This window comes from Anomaloglossus baeobatrachus, chromosome 7 (genome assembly GCF_048569485.1).
Source record: "Anomaloglossus baeobatrachus isolate aAnoBae1 chromosome 7, aAnoBae1.hap1, whole genome shotgun sequence".
Lineage (NCBI taxonomy): Eukaryota > Metazoa > Chordata > Amphibia > Anura > Aromobatidae > Anomaloglossus > Anomaloglossus baeobatrachus.
In genome coordinates this window covers 282728593-282742405 of record NC_134359.1, presented here as the reverse complement: position 1 = coordinate 282742405, position 13813 = coordinate 282728593, and the positions used below count along the sequence as shown (strand labels likewise).

At 49.8% G+C, this 13813-nt stretch overlaps 1 protein-coding gene across 1 annotated transcript in view; it reads left to right on the top strand.

Annotated features, from left to right (window-relative positions):
- The window catches only part of E4F1 (E4F transcription factor 1), an 88852-nt gene extending 75986 nt beyond the window's left edge, over nt 1-12866 (top strand). Inside the window, exon 8 of the mRNA XM_075319789.1 lies at nt 6968-12866. Within this exon, the coding sequence (XP_075175904.1) occupies nt 6968-7297 (330 nt within the window). The 3' untranslated portion in view covers nt 7298-12866. The remainder of the gene's footprint in view (nt 1-6967) is intronic.
- Nucleotides 12867-13813: the final 947 nt, after the last annotated feature.

Sequence of the window (13813 nt, the reverse complement as noted above, 5' to 3'; positions counted from 1 at the left end):
ACCAGAGCATCAGCGTTTCCTACGCTTCGTCATACACGACGAACACCTGCAGTTCGTAGCGTTACCTTTCGGTCTGGCAACAGCCCCCCGGGTCTTCACCAAGGTCATGGCAGCAGTAGTAGCTGTTCTGCACTCGCAGGGTCACTCGGTCATCCCGTATCTAGACGACCTGCTTATAAAGGCACCCTCTCAAGAGGCATGCCAACACAGTCTGAAGGTGGCACTAGACACTCTCCAGAGTTTCGGGTGGATTATCAACTTTCCAAAGTCTCATCTAACCCCGACCCAATCTCTGACTTATCTTGGCATGGAGTTTCATACTCTCTCAGCGATAGTGAAGCTTCCACTGGACAAGCAGTGCTCGCTACGGACTGGAGTGCAATCTCTCCTTCAGAGCCAGTCGCACTCACTGAGGCGCCTCATGCATTTCCTAGGAAAGATGGTAGCAGCAATGGAGGCAGTCCCGTTCGCGCAGTTTCATCTGCGCCCTCTACAATGGGACATTCTACGCCAATGGGACGGGAAATCGACGTCCCTCGACAGGACTGTCTCCCTCTCTCAGACTGCCAAGGACTCTCTGCGTTGGTGGCTTCTCCCCACCTCATTGTCACAGGGAAAGTCGTTCCTTCCCCCGTCCTGGGCAGTGGTCACGACGGATGCGAGCCTATCAGGGTGGGGAGCGGTGTATCTCCACCACAGGGCTCAGGGGATGTGGACTCTGGAAGAGTCCACCCTGCAGATCAATGTTCTGGAAATCAGAGCAATCTATCTTGCCCTGCGAGCCTTCCAACAATGGCTGGAAGGCAAGCAGATTCGGATTCAGTCGGACAATTCCACGGCGGTGGCGTACATCAACCACCAAGGGGGAACACGCAGTCGCCAAGCTTTTCAAGAAGTCCATCGGATTTTGACGTGGGTGGAAAGCAGAGCGTCCACCATATCCGCAGTTCACATCCCAGGCGTGGAAAACTGGGAAGCAGACTTTCTCAGTCGCCAGGGCATGGACGCAGGAGAATGGTCCCTTCACCCGGACGTGTTTCAGCAGATCTGTTGCCGCTGGGGGACGCCGGACGTCGATCTGATGGCGTCACGACACAACAACAAGGTCCCAGTTTTCATGGCACGGTCTCACGATCACCGAGCACTGGCGGCAGACGCCTTGGTTCAGGATTGGTCGCAATTCCGACTCCCCTATGTGTTCCCACCTCTAGCATTGTTACCCAGAGTTCTCCGGAAAATCAGGTCCGACTGCCATCGAGCCATACTCGTCGCTCCAGATTGGCCAAGAAGGTCGTGGTACCCGGATCTGTGGCATCTCACGGTAGGCCAACCGTGGGCACTACCAGACCGTCCAGATTTGCTGTCTCAAGGGCCGTTTTTCCATCTGAATTCTGCGGCCCTGAACCTGACTGTGTGGCCATTGAGTCCTGGATCCTAGCGGCCTCAGGTTTATCTCATGAAGTTGTTGCCACAATGAGACAGGCTAGAAAACCATCCTCAGCTAAGATCTATCACAGAACGTGGAAGATATTCTTAGCGTGGTGCGTGGCTCAAGGGTTTTCTCCCTGGCCATTTGCATTGCCAACTTTTCTTTCCTTCCTGCAGTCTGGGTTGGAAAAAGGTTTGTCGCTTAGCTCTCTTAAGGGTCAAGTCTCCGCGCTATCCGTATTCTTTCAGAAGCGCTTGGCACAGCTTTCTAAAGTACGCACGTTTCTCCAAGGAGTTTGTCATATTGTTCCTCCTTACAGACGGCCATTGGAACCCTGGGATCTGAACAAGGTTCTCATTGCTCTCCAGAAGCCGCCTTTCGAGCCTTTGAAAGAGGTTCCCCTTTCTCGGCTTTCACAAAAGGTAGTTTTTCTTGTGGCGGTCACGTCTCTTCGAAGAGTGTCCGAGCTAGCGGCGTTATCTTGCAAATCTCCCTTCCTGGTGTTTCACCAAGACAAGGTAGTACTGCGTCCAATTCCAGAGTTTTCTCCCAAGGTGGTTTCTTCCTTTCATCTCAATCAGGATATCACTTTACCATCTTTGTGTCCGCATCCAGTTCACCAATTTGAAAAGGGTTTACATCTGTTGGACCTGGTGAGAGCACTCAGGATTTACATTTCTCGCACGGCGGCTCTACGCCGTTCTGATGCGCTCTTTGTCCTAGTCGCTGGTCAGCATAAGGGATCGCAAGCTTCCAAATCCACCCTGGCGCGGTGGATCAAGGAACCAATTCTTCACACATACCGTTCTGCTGGGCTTCCGATTCCATCTGGACTGAAGGCCCATTCTACCAGAGCCGTGGGTGCGTCCTGGGCATTGCGGCATCAGGCTACGGCTCAGCAAGTGTGCCAGGCGGCTACCTGGTCGAGTCTGCACACGTTTACCAAACACTATCAAGTGCATACCTACGCTTCGGCAGATGCCAGCCTAGGTAGACAAGTCCTTCAGGCGGCGGTGGCCCACCTGTAGGAAGAGGCTGTCTGACAGCCCGTTCATGTGGTATCTTTTTACCCACCCAGGGACTGCTTTTGGACGTCCCACTGTCTGGGTCTCCCAATTAGGAGCGAAAAAGAAGAAGGGAATTTTGTTTACTTACCGTAAATTCCTTTTCTTCTAGCTCCAATTGGGAGACCCAGCACCCGCCCTATTTGTTCTTAGGGTTTCGTTTTTCGGGTGCACATGTTGTTCATGTTGTTTCTTAAGTTCTCCGATCATGTTATCGGATTGAATTTGTTTTTGAAACTGTTATTGGCTTTCCTCCTTCTTGCTTTGGTACTAAAACTGAGGAATCTGTACTCCTACGGGAGGGTGTATAGCCAGAAGGGGAGGGGCCTTACACTTTTAAGTGTAGTTCTTTGTGCGGCCTCCAGAGGGCAGTAGCTATACACCCCACTGTCTGGGTCTCCCAATTGGAGCTAGAAGAAAAGGAATTTACGGTAAGTAAACAAAATTCCCTTCTTTTTCTCTATTTTGTTTCGTTTTTGAGATAAAAATGCTAACTCCGTTGTTTTCCACCAGGTGGCGCTATAGGTGGTATTATTGCGTAGCGCATGGCTACTTTACTATACTTAGACACCACTTCTATGCCTATAGCTGCCGCCGTTCTCAAGTTAATGGCGGTGGACAGGATATAGGTGGACACACTGTATATAGGTGCGGTGTATACAGGATATGGGTGGACACGCTGTATATAGGTGCGGTGTATACAGGATATGGGTGGACACTGTATATAGGTGCGGTGTATACAGGATATGGGTGGACACGCTGTATATAGGTGCGGTGTATACAGCAGATGGGTGGACACTCTGTATATAGGTGCGGTGTATACAGGAGATGGGTGGACACGCTGTATATAGGTGCGGTGTATACAGGAGATGGGTGGACACGCTGTATATAGGTGCGGTGTATACAGGAGATGGGTGGACACGCTGTATATAGGTGCGGTGTATACAGCAGATGGGTGGACATGCTGTATATAGGTGCGGTGTATACAGGATATGGGTGGACACGCTGTATATAGGTGCGGTGTATACAGCAGATGGGTGGACACGCTGTATATAGGTGCGGTGTATACAGGATATGGGTGGACACGCTGTATATAGGTGCGGTGTATACAGCAGATGGGTGGACACGCTGTATATAGGTGCGGTGTATACAGGATATGGGTGGACACGGTGTATACAGGAGATGGGTGGACACGCTGTATATAGGTGCAGTGTATACAGGAGATGGGTGGACACGCTGTATATAGGTGCGGTGTATACAGGAGATGGGTGGACACGCTGTATATAGGTGCGGTGTATACAGGAGATGGGTGGACGCGCTGTATATAGGTGCGGTGTATACAGGAGATGGGTGGACACGCTGTATATAGGTGCGGTGTATACAGCAGATGGGTGGACACGCTGTATATAGGTGCGGTGTATACAGCAGATGGGTGGACACGCTGTATATAGGTGCGGTGTATACAGGAGATGGGTGGACACGCTGTATATAGGTGCGGTGTATACAGGAGATGGGTGGACACGCTGTATATAGGTGCGGTGTATACAGGATATGGGTGGACACACTGTATATAGGTGCGGTGTATACAGGAGATGGGTGAACACGCTGTATATAGGTGCAGTGTTATGGGTGGACACGCTGTATATAGGTGCGGTGTATACAGGATATGGGTGGACACGCTGTATATAGGTGCGGTGTATACAGCAGATGGGTGGACACGCTGTATATAGGTGCGGTGTATACAGGATATGGGTGGACACGCTGTATATAGGTGCGGTGTATACAGCAGATGGGTGGACACGCTGTATATAGGTGCGGTGTATACAGGAGATGGGTGGACGCGCTGTATATAGGTGCAGTGTTATGGGTGGACACGCTGTATATAGGTGCGGTGTATACAGGATATGGGTGGACACGCTGTATATAGGTGCGGTGTATACAGCAGATGGGTGGACACGCTGTATATAGGTGCGGTGTATACAGGATATGGGTGGACACGCTGTATATAGGTGCGGTGTATACAGCAGATGGGTGGACACGCTGTATATAGGTGCGGTGTATACAGGATATGGGTGGACACGCTGTATATAGGTGCGGTGTATACAGCAGATGGGTGGACGCGCTGTATATAGGTGCGGTGTATACAGGAGATGGGTGGACGCGCTGTATAGAGGTGCGGTGTATACAGGAGATGGGTGGACGCGCTGTATAGAGGTGCGGTGTATACAGGAGATGGGTGGACGCGCTGTATAGAGGTGCGGTGTATACAGGAGATGGGTGGACGCGCTGTATAGAGGTGCGGTGTATACAGGAGATGGGTGGACGCGCTGTATATAGGTGCGGTGTATACAGGAGATGGGTGGACGCGCTGTATATAGGTGCGGTGTATACAGGAGATGGGTGGACGCGCTGTATAGAGGTGCGGTGTATACAGGAGATGGGTGGACGCGCTGTATAGAGGTGCGGTGTATACAGGAGATGGGTGGACGCGCTGTATAGAGGTGCGGTGTATACAGGAGATGGGTGGACGCGCTGTATATAGGTGCGGTGTATACAGGAGATGGGTGGACGCGCTGTATAGAGGTGCGGTGTATACAGGAGATGGGTGGACGCGCTGTATAGAGGTGCGGTGTATACAGGAGATGGGTGGACGCGCTGTATAGAGGTGCGGTGTATACAGGAGATGGGTGGACGCGCTGTATATAGGTGCGGTGTATACAGGAGATGGGTGGACGCGCTGTATATAGGTGCGGTGTATACAGGAGATGGGTGGACGCGCTGTATATAGGTGCGGTGTATACAGGAGATGGGTGGACGCGCTGTATATAGGTGCGGTGTATACAGGAGATGGGTGGACGCGCTGTATATAGGTGCGGTGTATACAGGAGATGGGTGGACGCGCTGTATATAGGTGCGGTGTATACAGGAGATGGGTGGACGCGCTGTATATAGGTGCGGTGTATACAGGAGATGGGTGGACGCGCTGTATATAGGTGCGGTGTATACAGGAGATGGGTGGACGCGCTGTATATAGGTGCGGTGTATACAGGAGATGGGTGGACGCGCTGTATATAGGTGCGGTGTATACAGGAGATGGGTGGACGCGCTGTATATAGGTGCGGTGTATACAGGAGATGGGTGGACGCGCTGTATAGAGGTGCGGTGTATACAGGAGATGGGTGGACGCGCTGTATAGAGGTGCGGTGTATACAGGAGATGGGTGGACGCGCTGTATAGAGGTGCGGTGTATACAGGAGATGGGTGGACGCGCTGTATAGAGGTGCGGTGTATACAGGAGATGGGTGGACGCGCTGTATAGAGGTGCGGTGTATACAGGAGATGGGTGGACGCGCTGTATAGAGGTGCGGTGTATACAGGAGATGGGTGGACGCGCTGTATAGAGGTGCGGTGTATACAGGAGATGGGTGGACGCGCTGTATAGAGGTGCGGTGTATACAGGAGATGGGTGGACGCGCTGTATATAGGTGCGGTGTATACAGGAGATGGGTGGACGCGCTGTATAGAGGTGCGGTGTATACAGGAGATGGGTGGACGCGCTGTATAGAGGTGCGGTGTATACAGGAGATGGGTGGACGCGCTGTATAGAGGTGCGGTGTATACAGGAGATGGGTGGACGCGCTGTATAGAGGTGCGGTGTATACAGGAGATGGGTGGACGCGCTGTATAGAGGTGCGGTGTATACAGGAGATGGGTGGACGCGCTGTATAGAGGTGCGGTGTATACAGGAGATGGGTGGACGCGCTGTGTATAGGTGCGGTGTATACAGGAGATGGGTGGACGCGCTGTGTATAGGTGCGGTGTATACAGGAGATGGGTGGACGCGCTGTATAGAGGTGCGGTGTATACAGGAGATGGGTGGACGCGCTGTATAGAGGTGCGGTGTATACAGGAGATGGGTGGACGCGCTGTATAGAGGTGCGGTGTATACAGGAGATGGGTGGACGCGCTGTATAGAGGTGCGGTGTATACAGGAGATGGGTGGACGCGCTGTATAGAGGTGCGGTGTATACAGGAGATGGGTGGACGCGCTGTATAGAGGTGCGGTGTATACAGGAGATGGGTGGACGCGCTGTATAGAGGTGCGGTGTATACAGGAGATGGGTGGACGCGCTGTGTATAGGTGCGGTGTATACAGGAGATGGGTGGACGCGCTGTGTATAGGTGCGGTGTATACAGGAGATGGGTGGACGCGCTGTATAGAGGTGCGGTGTATACAGGAGATGGGTGGACGCGCTGTATAGAGGTGCGGTGTATACAGGAGATGGGTGGACGCGCTGTATAGAGGTGCGGTGTATACAGGAGATGGGTGGACGCGCTGTATAGAGGTGCGGTGTATACAGGAGATGGGTGGACGCGCTGTATAGAGGTGCGGTGTATACAGGAGATGGGTGGACGCGCTGTATAGCCTGTTTTTCTTGTGCTGAATAATGATGGATGTTTCATGTCTATACAGGTGGACGGCCATATTCTGAATGTAGTACAGCAGCTCGTGAGCGGCGCCAGCCCGGGACACCATATCGTGGTCCAAAATGTGACACTGGACGAGACTACTGAGCCCTGCATAGAGGAAGTCCCCACTACAGACGCGATCACCATCGCCACCCCAGAGTCCCTGACCGAGCAGGTCGCCCTGACCCTGGCCTCCGCCATAGGGGACGGGACAGTAATCGCCAATGACGTTTCTCCCGTGGAGGAAGTTATAGCCACAGAGGACGTGGAACAGGTCGAGGAGTATGTCATCGCGTCACAGGGAGCGGAAATGGAGGTCCAGACTTTTATGTAGCCGTCTACACCACCTTCGGGATGAAACCCCCCCCCCCCCCCCTGGATTAAAACAGGAAGCCAAATTTTGTTCGCTGGTCTGCTGTGAATTTCATACTTCGACCTCCACTAGATGGCGCTGTCTCAGGTCTATCGGACACACAAATGTAAAGGCCTTCACGCTGCAGACTGGTGAAGGAGCCCGGAGGACGGCGTCTCGTGATGGAGGGAGGAGAAGCTTGAGGATTTTTTTTCGATAGTGACAGTGATCTGAGATATGAGGAGATGAGCTCAGAATAACACCGCGTTCTCCGCCAGTGTCGTCTCCTAATGTCTGTATTCGGGGGGATAGCTACACCCCAAATCCTTCTCACATTGAGAAACCTAGAAACCTGCAGCTCTTCGCTCACAATGACTGCTCCATACACGGGAGGGTTGTACGTCCGACTCCTCAGCAGCCATCGGAGGAATGTTCTTAGTAAGCCCCTCACATCTGTAGGGGAGCAGGTCTCCATCACATGCACCGTCTCCTAATAATAGGCGTCCTCCATTCTCCAGTGATATCTATACGAGTGCATACGTTACAGGTTTAGTTGCCGTTTTTGCCTCTTTGGTGACGAGGGGTGTTCTAAGAAACAGACTCTTGTTTTTATTAAAGTGCAACCATTGCCTAAAATTCGGTAAAATGTTCACAGGCCCACCCCAAGATCCCAGCGAAAGACATTCCTTGATAAGGCCACTTTTAAAGGGGTTGTTAAAAATCAGACAGACCCTTTAAATAAGGAATCTGCTGCATGTCCAAGAATGCGTTTGGGAGTTCTCCTAATCTTTCTGCCACCACCTTTTGGTTTTCTGTAGCCATCATGTCTACGGAGCACCTTTGCAATGAAACTGACAGCATATAGGGGTATTTATGTTAAAGGGGTTGTTCGGTGGAAACAAGTTATCGCCAATCAATGTCTGAACGCTGGGACCTCCACAGCGGGAAATGTTTATCCGTGTTGGAATGGAGGGGCGGTGCAGATGTCTGACCATTCATTCATTCATTCAATGAATCAATTTATGATTGATTTATTCAATGAATGATTGATTTATTCATTCATTCAATGAATCAATGATTGATTGATTCATTCATTCACTAGAAAAGGCCACGGGGAGCGCTCAGCAGCCCCATAGGGATTGAATGAAGGGGCAGTGAAGCACATTTGTTGCTGATCCAATCTAATTGATATAAAAGTGTCCGGTTCGGCCGATCGGAGCGGGTCCGAGCACTCTGACATCTATGGTATGGGTGATAACTTGTTTTAACCAGACAACCCCTTTAAGGCCTCTTTCAGACGTCCATGAAAAATGCATGTTTTGCACGGGCGTGTAAAAGGTGCGTATGGCCCTCCGTGTGCCGTGATTTTGGCACGCAAACGTTCTCCGTGTGCTATCTGTGATAATACACGGAGAACAGTAACTTTATGCTCAACTGTCCCAGTCGCTGCTGTCCATGGTGCAGATATTTTTCACTCTACGACTATCCGCTGCTGCTTCCGGTCCTCTGGGCCGTGCATATGCGATGAGCATAATGAGCAGGGGTCAAAAGCAAGTGACAGCAGCACTGGAGAAGGTGAGTGTAGAAACTTTCACAGAAACGTGGTTTTCTCCGGTACGTGTCACATGGATCACATCCGTGCAGTCCCATGTGGTGTCGATACTGCTTGAGAAAATCTGACATGTCTACATGTGGAGCACACGTATGCTCCGCAAGGTCACGTGTGCGCAGACCCTTTGATTTGAATGGGTCTACGTGTCCCTGTATCTCTGGTACGTGTGGAAACCGACATCACATGTACCGGAGACACGGACGTGTGAAGGGGGCCTAAGAAAGTAAAACTTACACGGCTGCAATAAAACGCTGCCCGCACCTCCTGCAGCATTCACCCGATCTGCTCTGATGACGCGCCTCATGCAGTAAAATACTTGATTTTTGCACACCTATTTAACCTGGTAAATGCTGAATAAATTGCCAATGGCGGTTTTATTATTCCAGGCCCTACACTGATCGGTGTATAGGTCTCCAACCAACTGGAAACGCCCAGTTGTCAATTTATTCATCCATTTCCAGGAGTAATAATAGAGGAAGGGAGTTCTATGAAACGCAGGGTTTCAATTCTGCAAAACGTTACCTCTCTGCATGCTGTCACTGAATAGGAATATTCATTATCTTCAGTGAAAGGCTGAGATCCAAGTGAGACTGGGGCCACAGGCTCGGCAAAGGGGGTTGTACAATAGTAGAAAAACATGGCTGCTTATTCCAAAATAGTCCCACAGATTGTGCATTCACTATAAGGCTATGTGCCCACGCTGCGGAAAATGTACGGATTTTGCCGCGGATTTTCCAGAAATCTGCAGCAAAGCTACTCACCAGCCATTTCTATGGCATTTAGGAAATGCTGTGCCCACGCTGCGGATTTTTCCGCAGCGGAAATCGTGCGGATTTTCGTGCGGAAAAATCTGCAGCATGTCAATTATTGTTGTGGATTTTCGTGCGGATTTTGCCTATTCAATTGAATTAAAAAAAAAAAAAATCGAAAAATCCGCACCTATGAAAAGGTGCGGATTCCGGGGGAAAGCTGCGGATTTTGATGCAGAAAAATCCGCAGATATAGCGTCCCATGGGCGCATAGCCTTAGACTATGTGCCCACGGGACCTTGTTTCTGCGGATTTTGCCGCGGAAAACCTGCGGATTTTTCTGGATTTTCCAGATAAATCCGCAGGTTTTAGCATGTACAGGCACTCCCCATGTTATCCTATGGGACATGGGGAGTGCTGTGTCCACGCTGCAGAAAGTGCAGCTGCCGACAATGCTGCGGATGTAGGCATCCGCATGTATAATTGCATGTCAATCATTTATGCGGAATTACCTGCGGATGTCCCGGCCCTCCGCTATGGAGATAAGAGGCCGGGACGTCCGCAGGTAAGCCGCATGAATGTCTGCATGTTTCCCGCAGCTATTCCGCTGTAATCTAGCAGCTAAAAATAGCTGTGGACGCCGGCGGGCAGCTGCGGGAAACATGCGCTCATACTAGCGGATACATCCGCAGTTACGAGCGCCCGTGGGCACATAGCCTAAGGCTATGTACTCGTGGATGTTGCCACGGAAAACCTGCGGATTTATCTGGATTTTCTAGATAAATCCGCAGGTTTTAGCAAGTACAGACACTCCCCATGTTCTCCTATGGGATTTGGGTAGTGCTGTCTCTATGCTGCGGTATGTGCGGCTGCGGAATATGCTGCGGATGTCCTGCAGCTGCACATAACTGCATGTCTATTATTCCTGCGGAAATATCTGCAGATGTCCCGCCTCTCCACTATGGAGATACAGGCCGGGAAGTCCGCAGGTAAATCGCATGAAAGTCCGCAGGTTTACCGCAGCTATTTTCACTGGAATCCTGCAGCAATGGATAGCTGCGGATTCCGGGGAGCTTCTGCGGGAAACCTGCGGACATACCTGTGGATATATCTGCGGATACATAGCCTTATTGTGCTAAGTGATTATATTACACAACCTGCGGCCAGGGGTAGTGGTGGATACGGAAGTGGCCATGTTTTGTCTAATAATCACTTAGTACTATTAATTCCAGAGCTTTACATACATCAGTTACTGTCCCCATTGGGGCTGACAATCTAAATTCCCTATCAGGATGTCTTCGGGGTGTGGGAGGAAACCAACGCAAACACGGGGAGAACATACAAACTCCTTGCAGATGGTGTCCTGAGTGGGATTTGAACTGAGAACCCCAGTGCTGCAACACTGCAGTGCTAACCACTGAGCCACCACAAGGCTACAGTGCTGACCACTGAGCCACCATAATCCTGTACAAATTGTTTAAAGTGCTGTTAGCATTGCAAATTCGACTACCTACTGAGACTGGGTTTTGTCACGGCCCCCTTGATACATGCTGTGTCTACACGTGTTGGCCACTGCTCCATTCATTGTCTATAGGACTGCCAAAGAAAGCCCAGCCATGTACTCTGGCAATCCTATAGACGATGAATGGAACGGTGCTGCTTTATTCCCTTATAACAAAACTTGCGTGTATCGCGGTTGTATATAATCAGAGCTCAGTTTCTGGGTGTAAAGGTTCCCATTCATTGATTGCAAGCAGAGAAATTAAAATAACCAGGACCTTTTACCAAATGTTTCATGTTGAACTGGACACTCAATGTAATAGTAACTGCAGAGTAGAATAAAACTTTTTTTTTTACCCCCCCCCCCCCCATTTCACCCCCTCTATTATATATTTGGCACCTAAACAGTTAAAGAATAAGTCCTAGTGTGCATTACCAGAGAGATTTCACTGGGGGCGTGTACTTTGTCTGCTGACCAATCATAAGCAAGCAGCAACGCACTGTGCAGCCAGTGTTTGTCTGCCTGCTTATAATTGGTCAGCATCAGAAAGAGGAAGTACACGCCCCCAGTGAAATCTCACAAGGATTTATTCTTTAACTGTTTAAGTGCCACATATTTTGCTAATAACTGCAAATGAGAAGCAAAATGAAACAGTGTTTTATTCTGCTCTGCAACCAGTATTGCAAAAAAAAAAAAATGGTGAAAGGTTCACTGCATCATTGATTTAGCGGTTTTCCTTATGGTCTAATGGGTGGGAGAGTGATCTCTTTACTGCAGCGCCCCTTTATGTACACAAGACCCGATGATTGTATGCAGCAGGTAGTGACTGTCTGCAGAGGTCCTGGCTGTTACCATTGATATATATATTTAAGGGATTTTGCAGTACTTATATATATTCTTAGGACAGGTCATCGGTATCCTATAGGTGAAGGTCTGACGTCCGGGACCCCACCACTCCAGGTCTCATGGCCACGACACGTAGGAATCAGAATGCCATCGCTACATACACCCCCTGGTGGCGACTTTCAGTACTGCAGCTTAGGTCACATTCACTTCAATAGAAGCTGAGTTGCAGTACCCGAGAACGGCCACCACAGTGTATGGCACTGTTGCCTATGGACTTCTTGTAGGGGCGTCGGATATCAGACCCCCACTGATTTTGAGGCCTTATCCTAAGGACAGGACATTGTCTTTGACAACCCCTTTAAGGGAAATAGCAGGAAAAGAAAGCAAAAGCCTCAGTCTGATTTTTGTGTTTTTCCAAAGTTTACCGTTGCGCAATAAGTAGTTAATTTATCAATTATATTAATAAAGAGCAGATCCATCCATCATCAGTTTTTCAGCTCTGACAACAGAACACAGAATTGTCATTGGGCGGTTGTCACGGTGTGTGAGCGGCGGTGCGTACACGTCAGATCTGGCGCTGAGCCGGGTGATCGGCGGCCGCTCATCGGGGTAGAGTTGCTCTTTATAGCTCTCCATTCTTTCTTTTCAGTGATATTTATTATTGAAGGGTCCTCTCATACCTATGCAACGCCTCCTACCATGGGATATACCTCCCTCCCTCTCCACATGAACTTTGGGACCCAGCCCATAATGGCCGACTTCCACATCATGGAGGAAATGTGAAGAGCACATGTCACTACGCTCTGTATTAGTAGTGGTATTAATAAACATTCTTTTATAAGATCTCCATGGCTGACTTTTTTTTTTTTTTTCCCCCTTTTATTCAGCTGCCTATAATACGGCCATAGCTCTTCAGGTCAAATCATGTTAGGCCTCATTCATGTCTGAAATAAATCCAGAGGCCCTGGACCATATTGACATTTATGGTCCATTTTTGGACTGCGGGCACTACTATGCTCAGGTGCTTGGTATTAGTGATGAGCGAGCACTACCATGCTCGGGTGCTCAGTACTCGTAACTAGTGATGAGCGGGCACTACCATGCTCAGGTGCTCTGTACTCGTAACTAGTGATGAGCGGGCACTACCATGCTCGGGTGCTCAGTACTGGTAACTAGTGATGAGCGGGCACTACCATGCTCAGGTGCTCAGTACTGGTAACTAGTGATGAGCGGGCACTAACATGCTTGGAACTCGCAACGAGCAGGTCAGACTCTGCTGGGCTCACTCAAGTATTATGGAAGTCAATGAGGAACTTAAGCATTTTTCCAGACGATTTCTTAGAAAAGAAGGGAATTTTGTTTACTTACCGTAAATTCCTTTTCTTCTAGCTCCAATTGGGAGACCCAGACAATTGGGTGTATAGCTATTGCCTCCGGAGGCCACACAAAGTATTACACTTAAAAGTGTAAGGCCCCTCCCCTTCCGGCTATACACCCCCAGTGGGATCACTGGCTCACCAGTTTTAGTGCCAAAGCAAGAAGGAGGAAAGCCAATAACTGGTTTAAAGACCAATTCAATCCGAGGAAACATCGGAGAACTGAACCATACCACATGAACACATGTGTCCCGAAAAAACAGAAAAACCCCGAGAAAACAGGGCGGGTGCTGGGTCTCCCAATTGGAGCTAGAAGAAAAGGAATTTACGGTAAGTAAACAAAATTCCCTTCTTCTTTTTCGCTCCTAATTGGGAGACCCAGACAATTGGGACGTCCAAAAGCAGTCCCTGGGT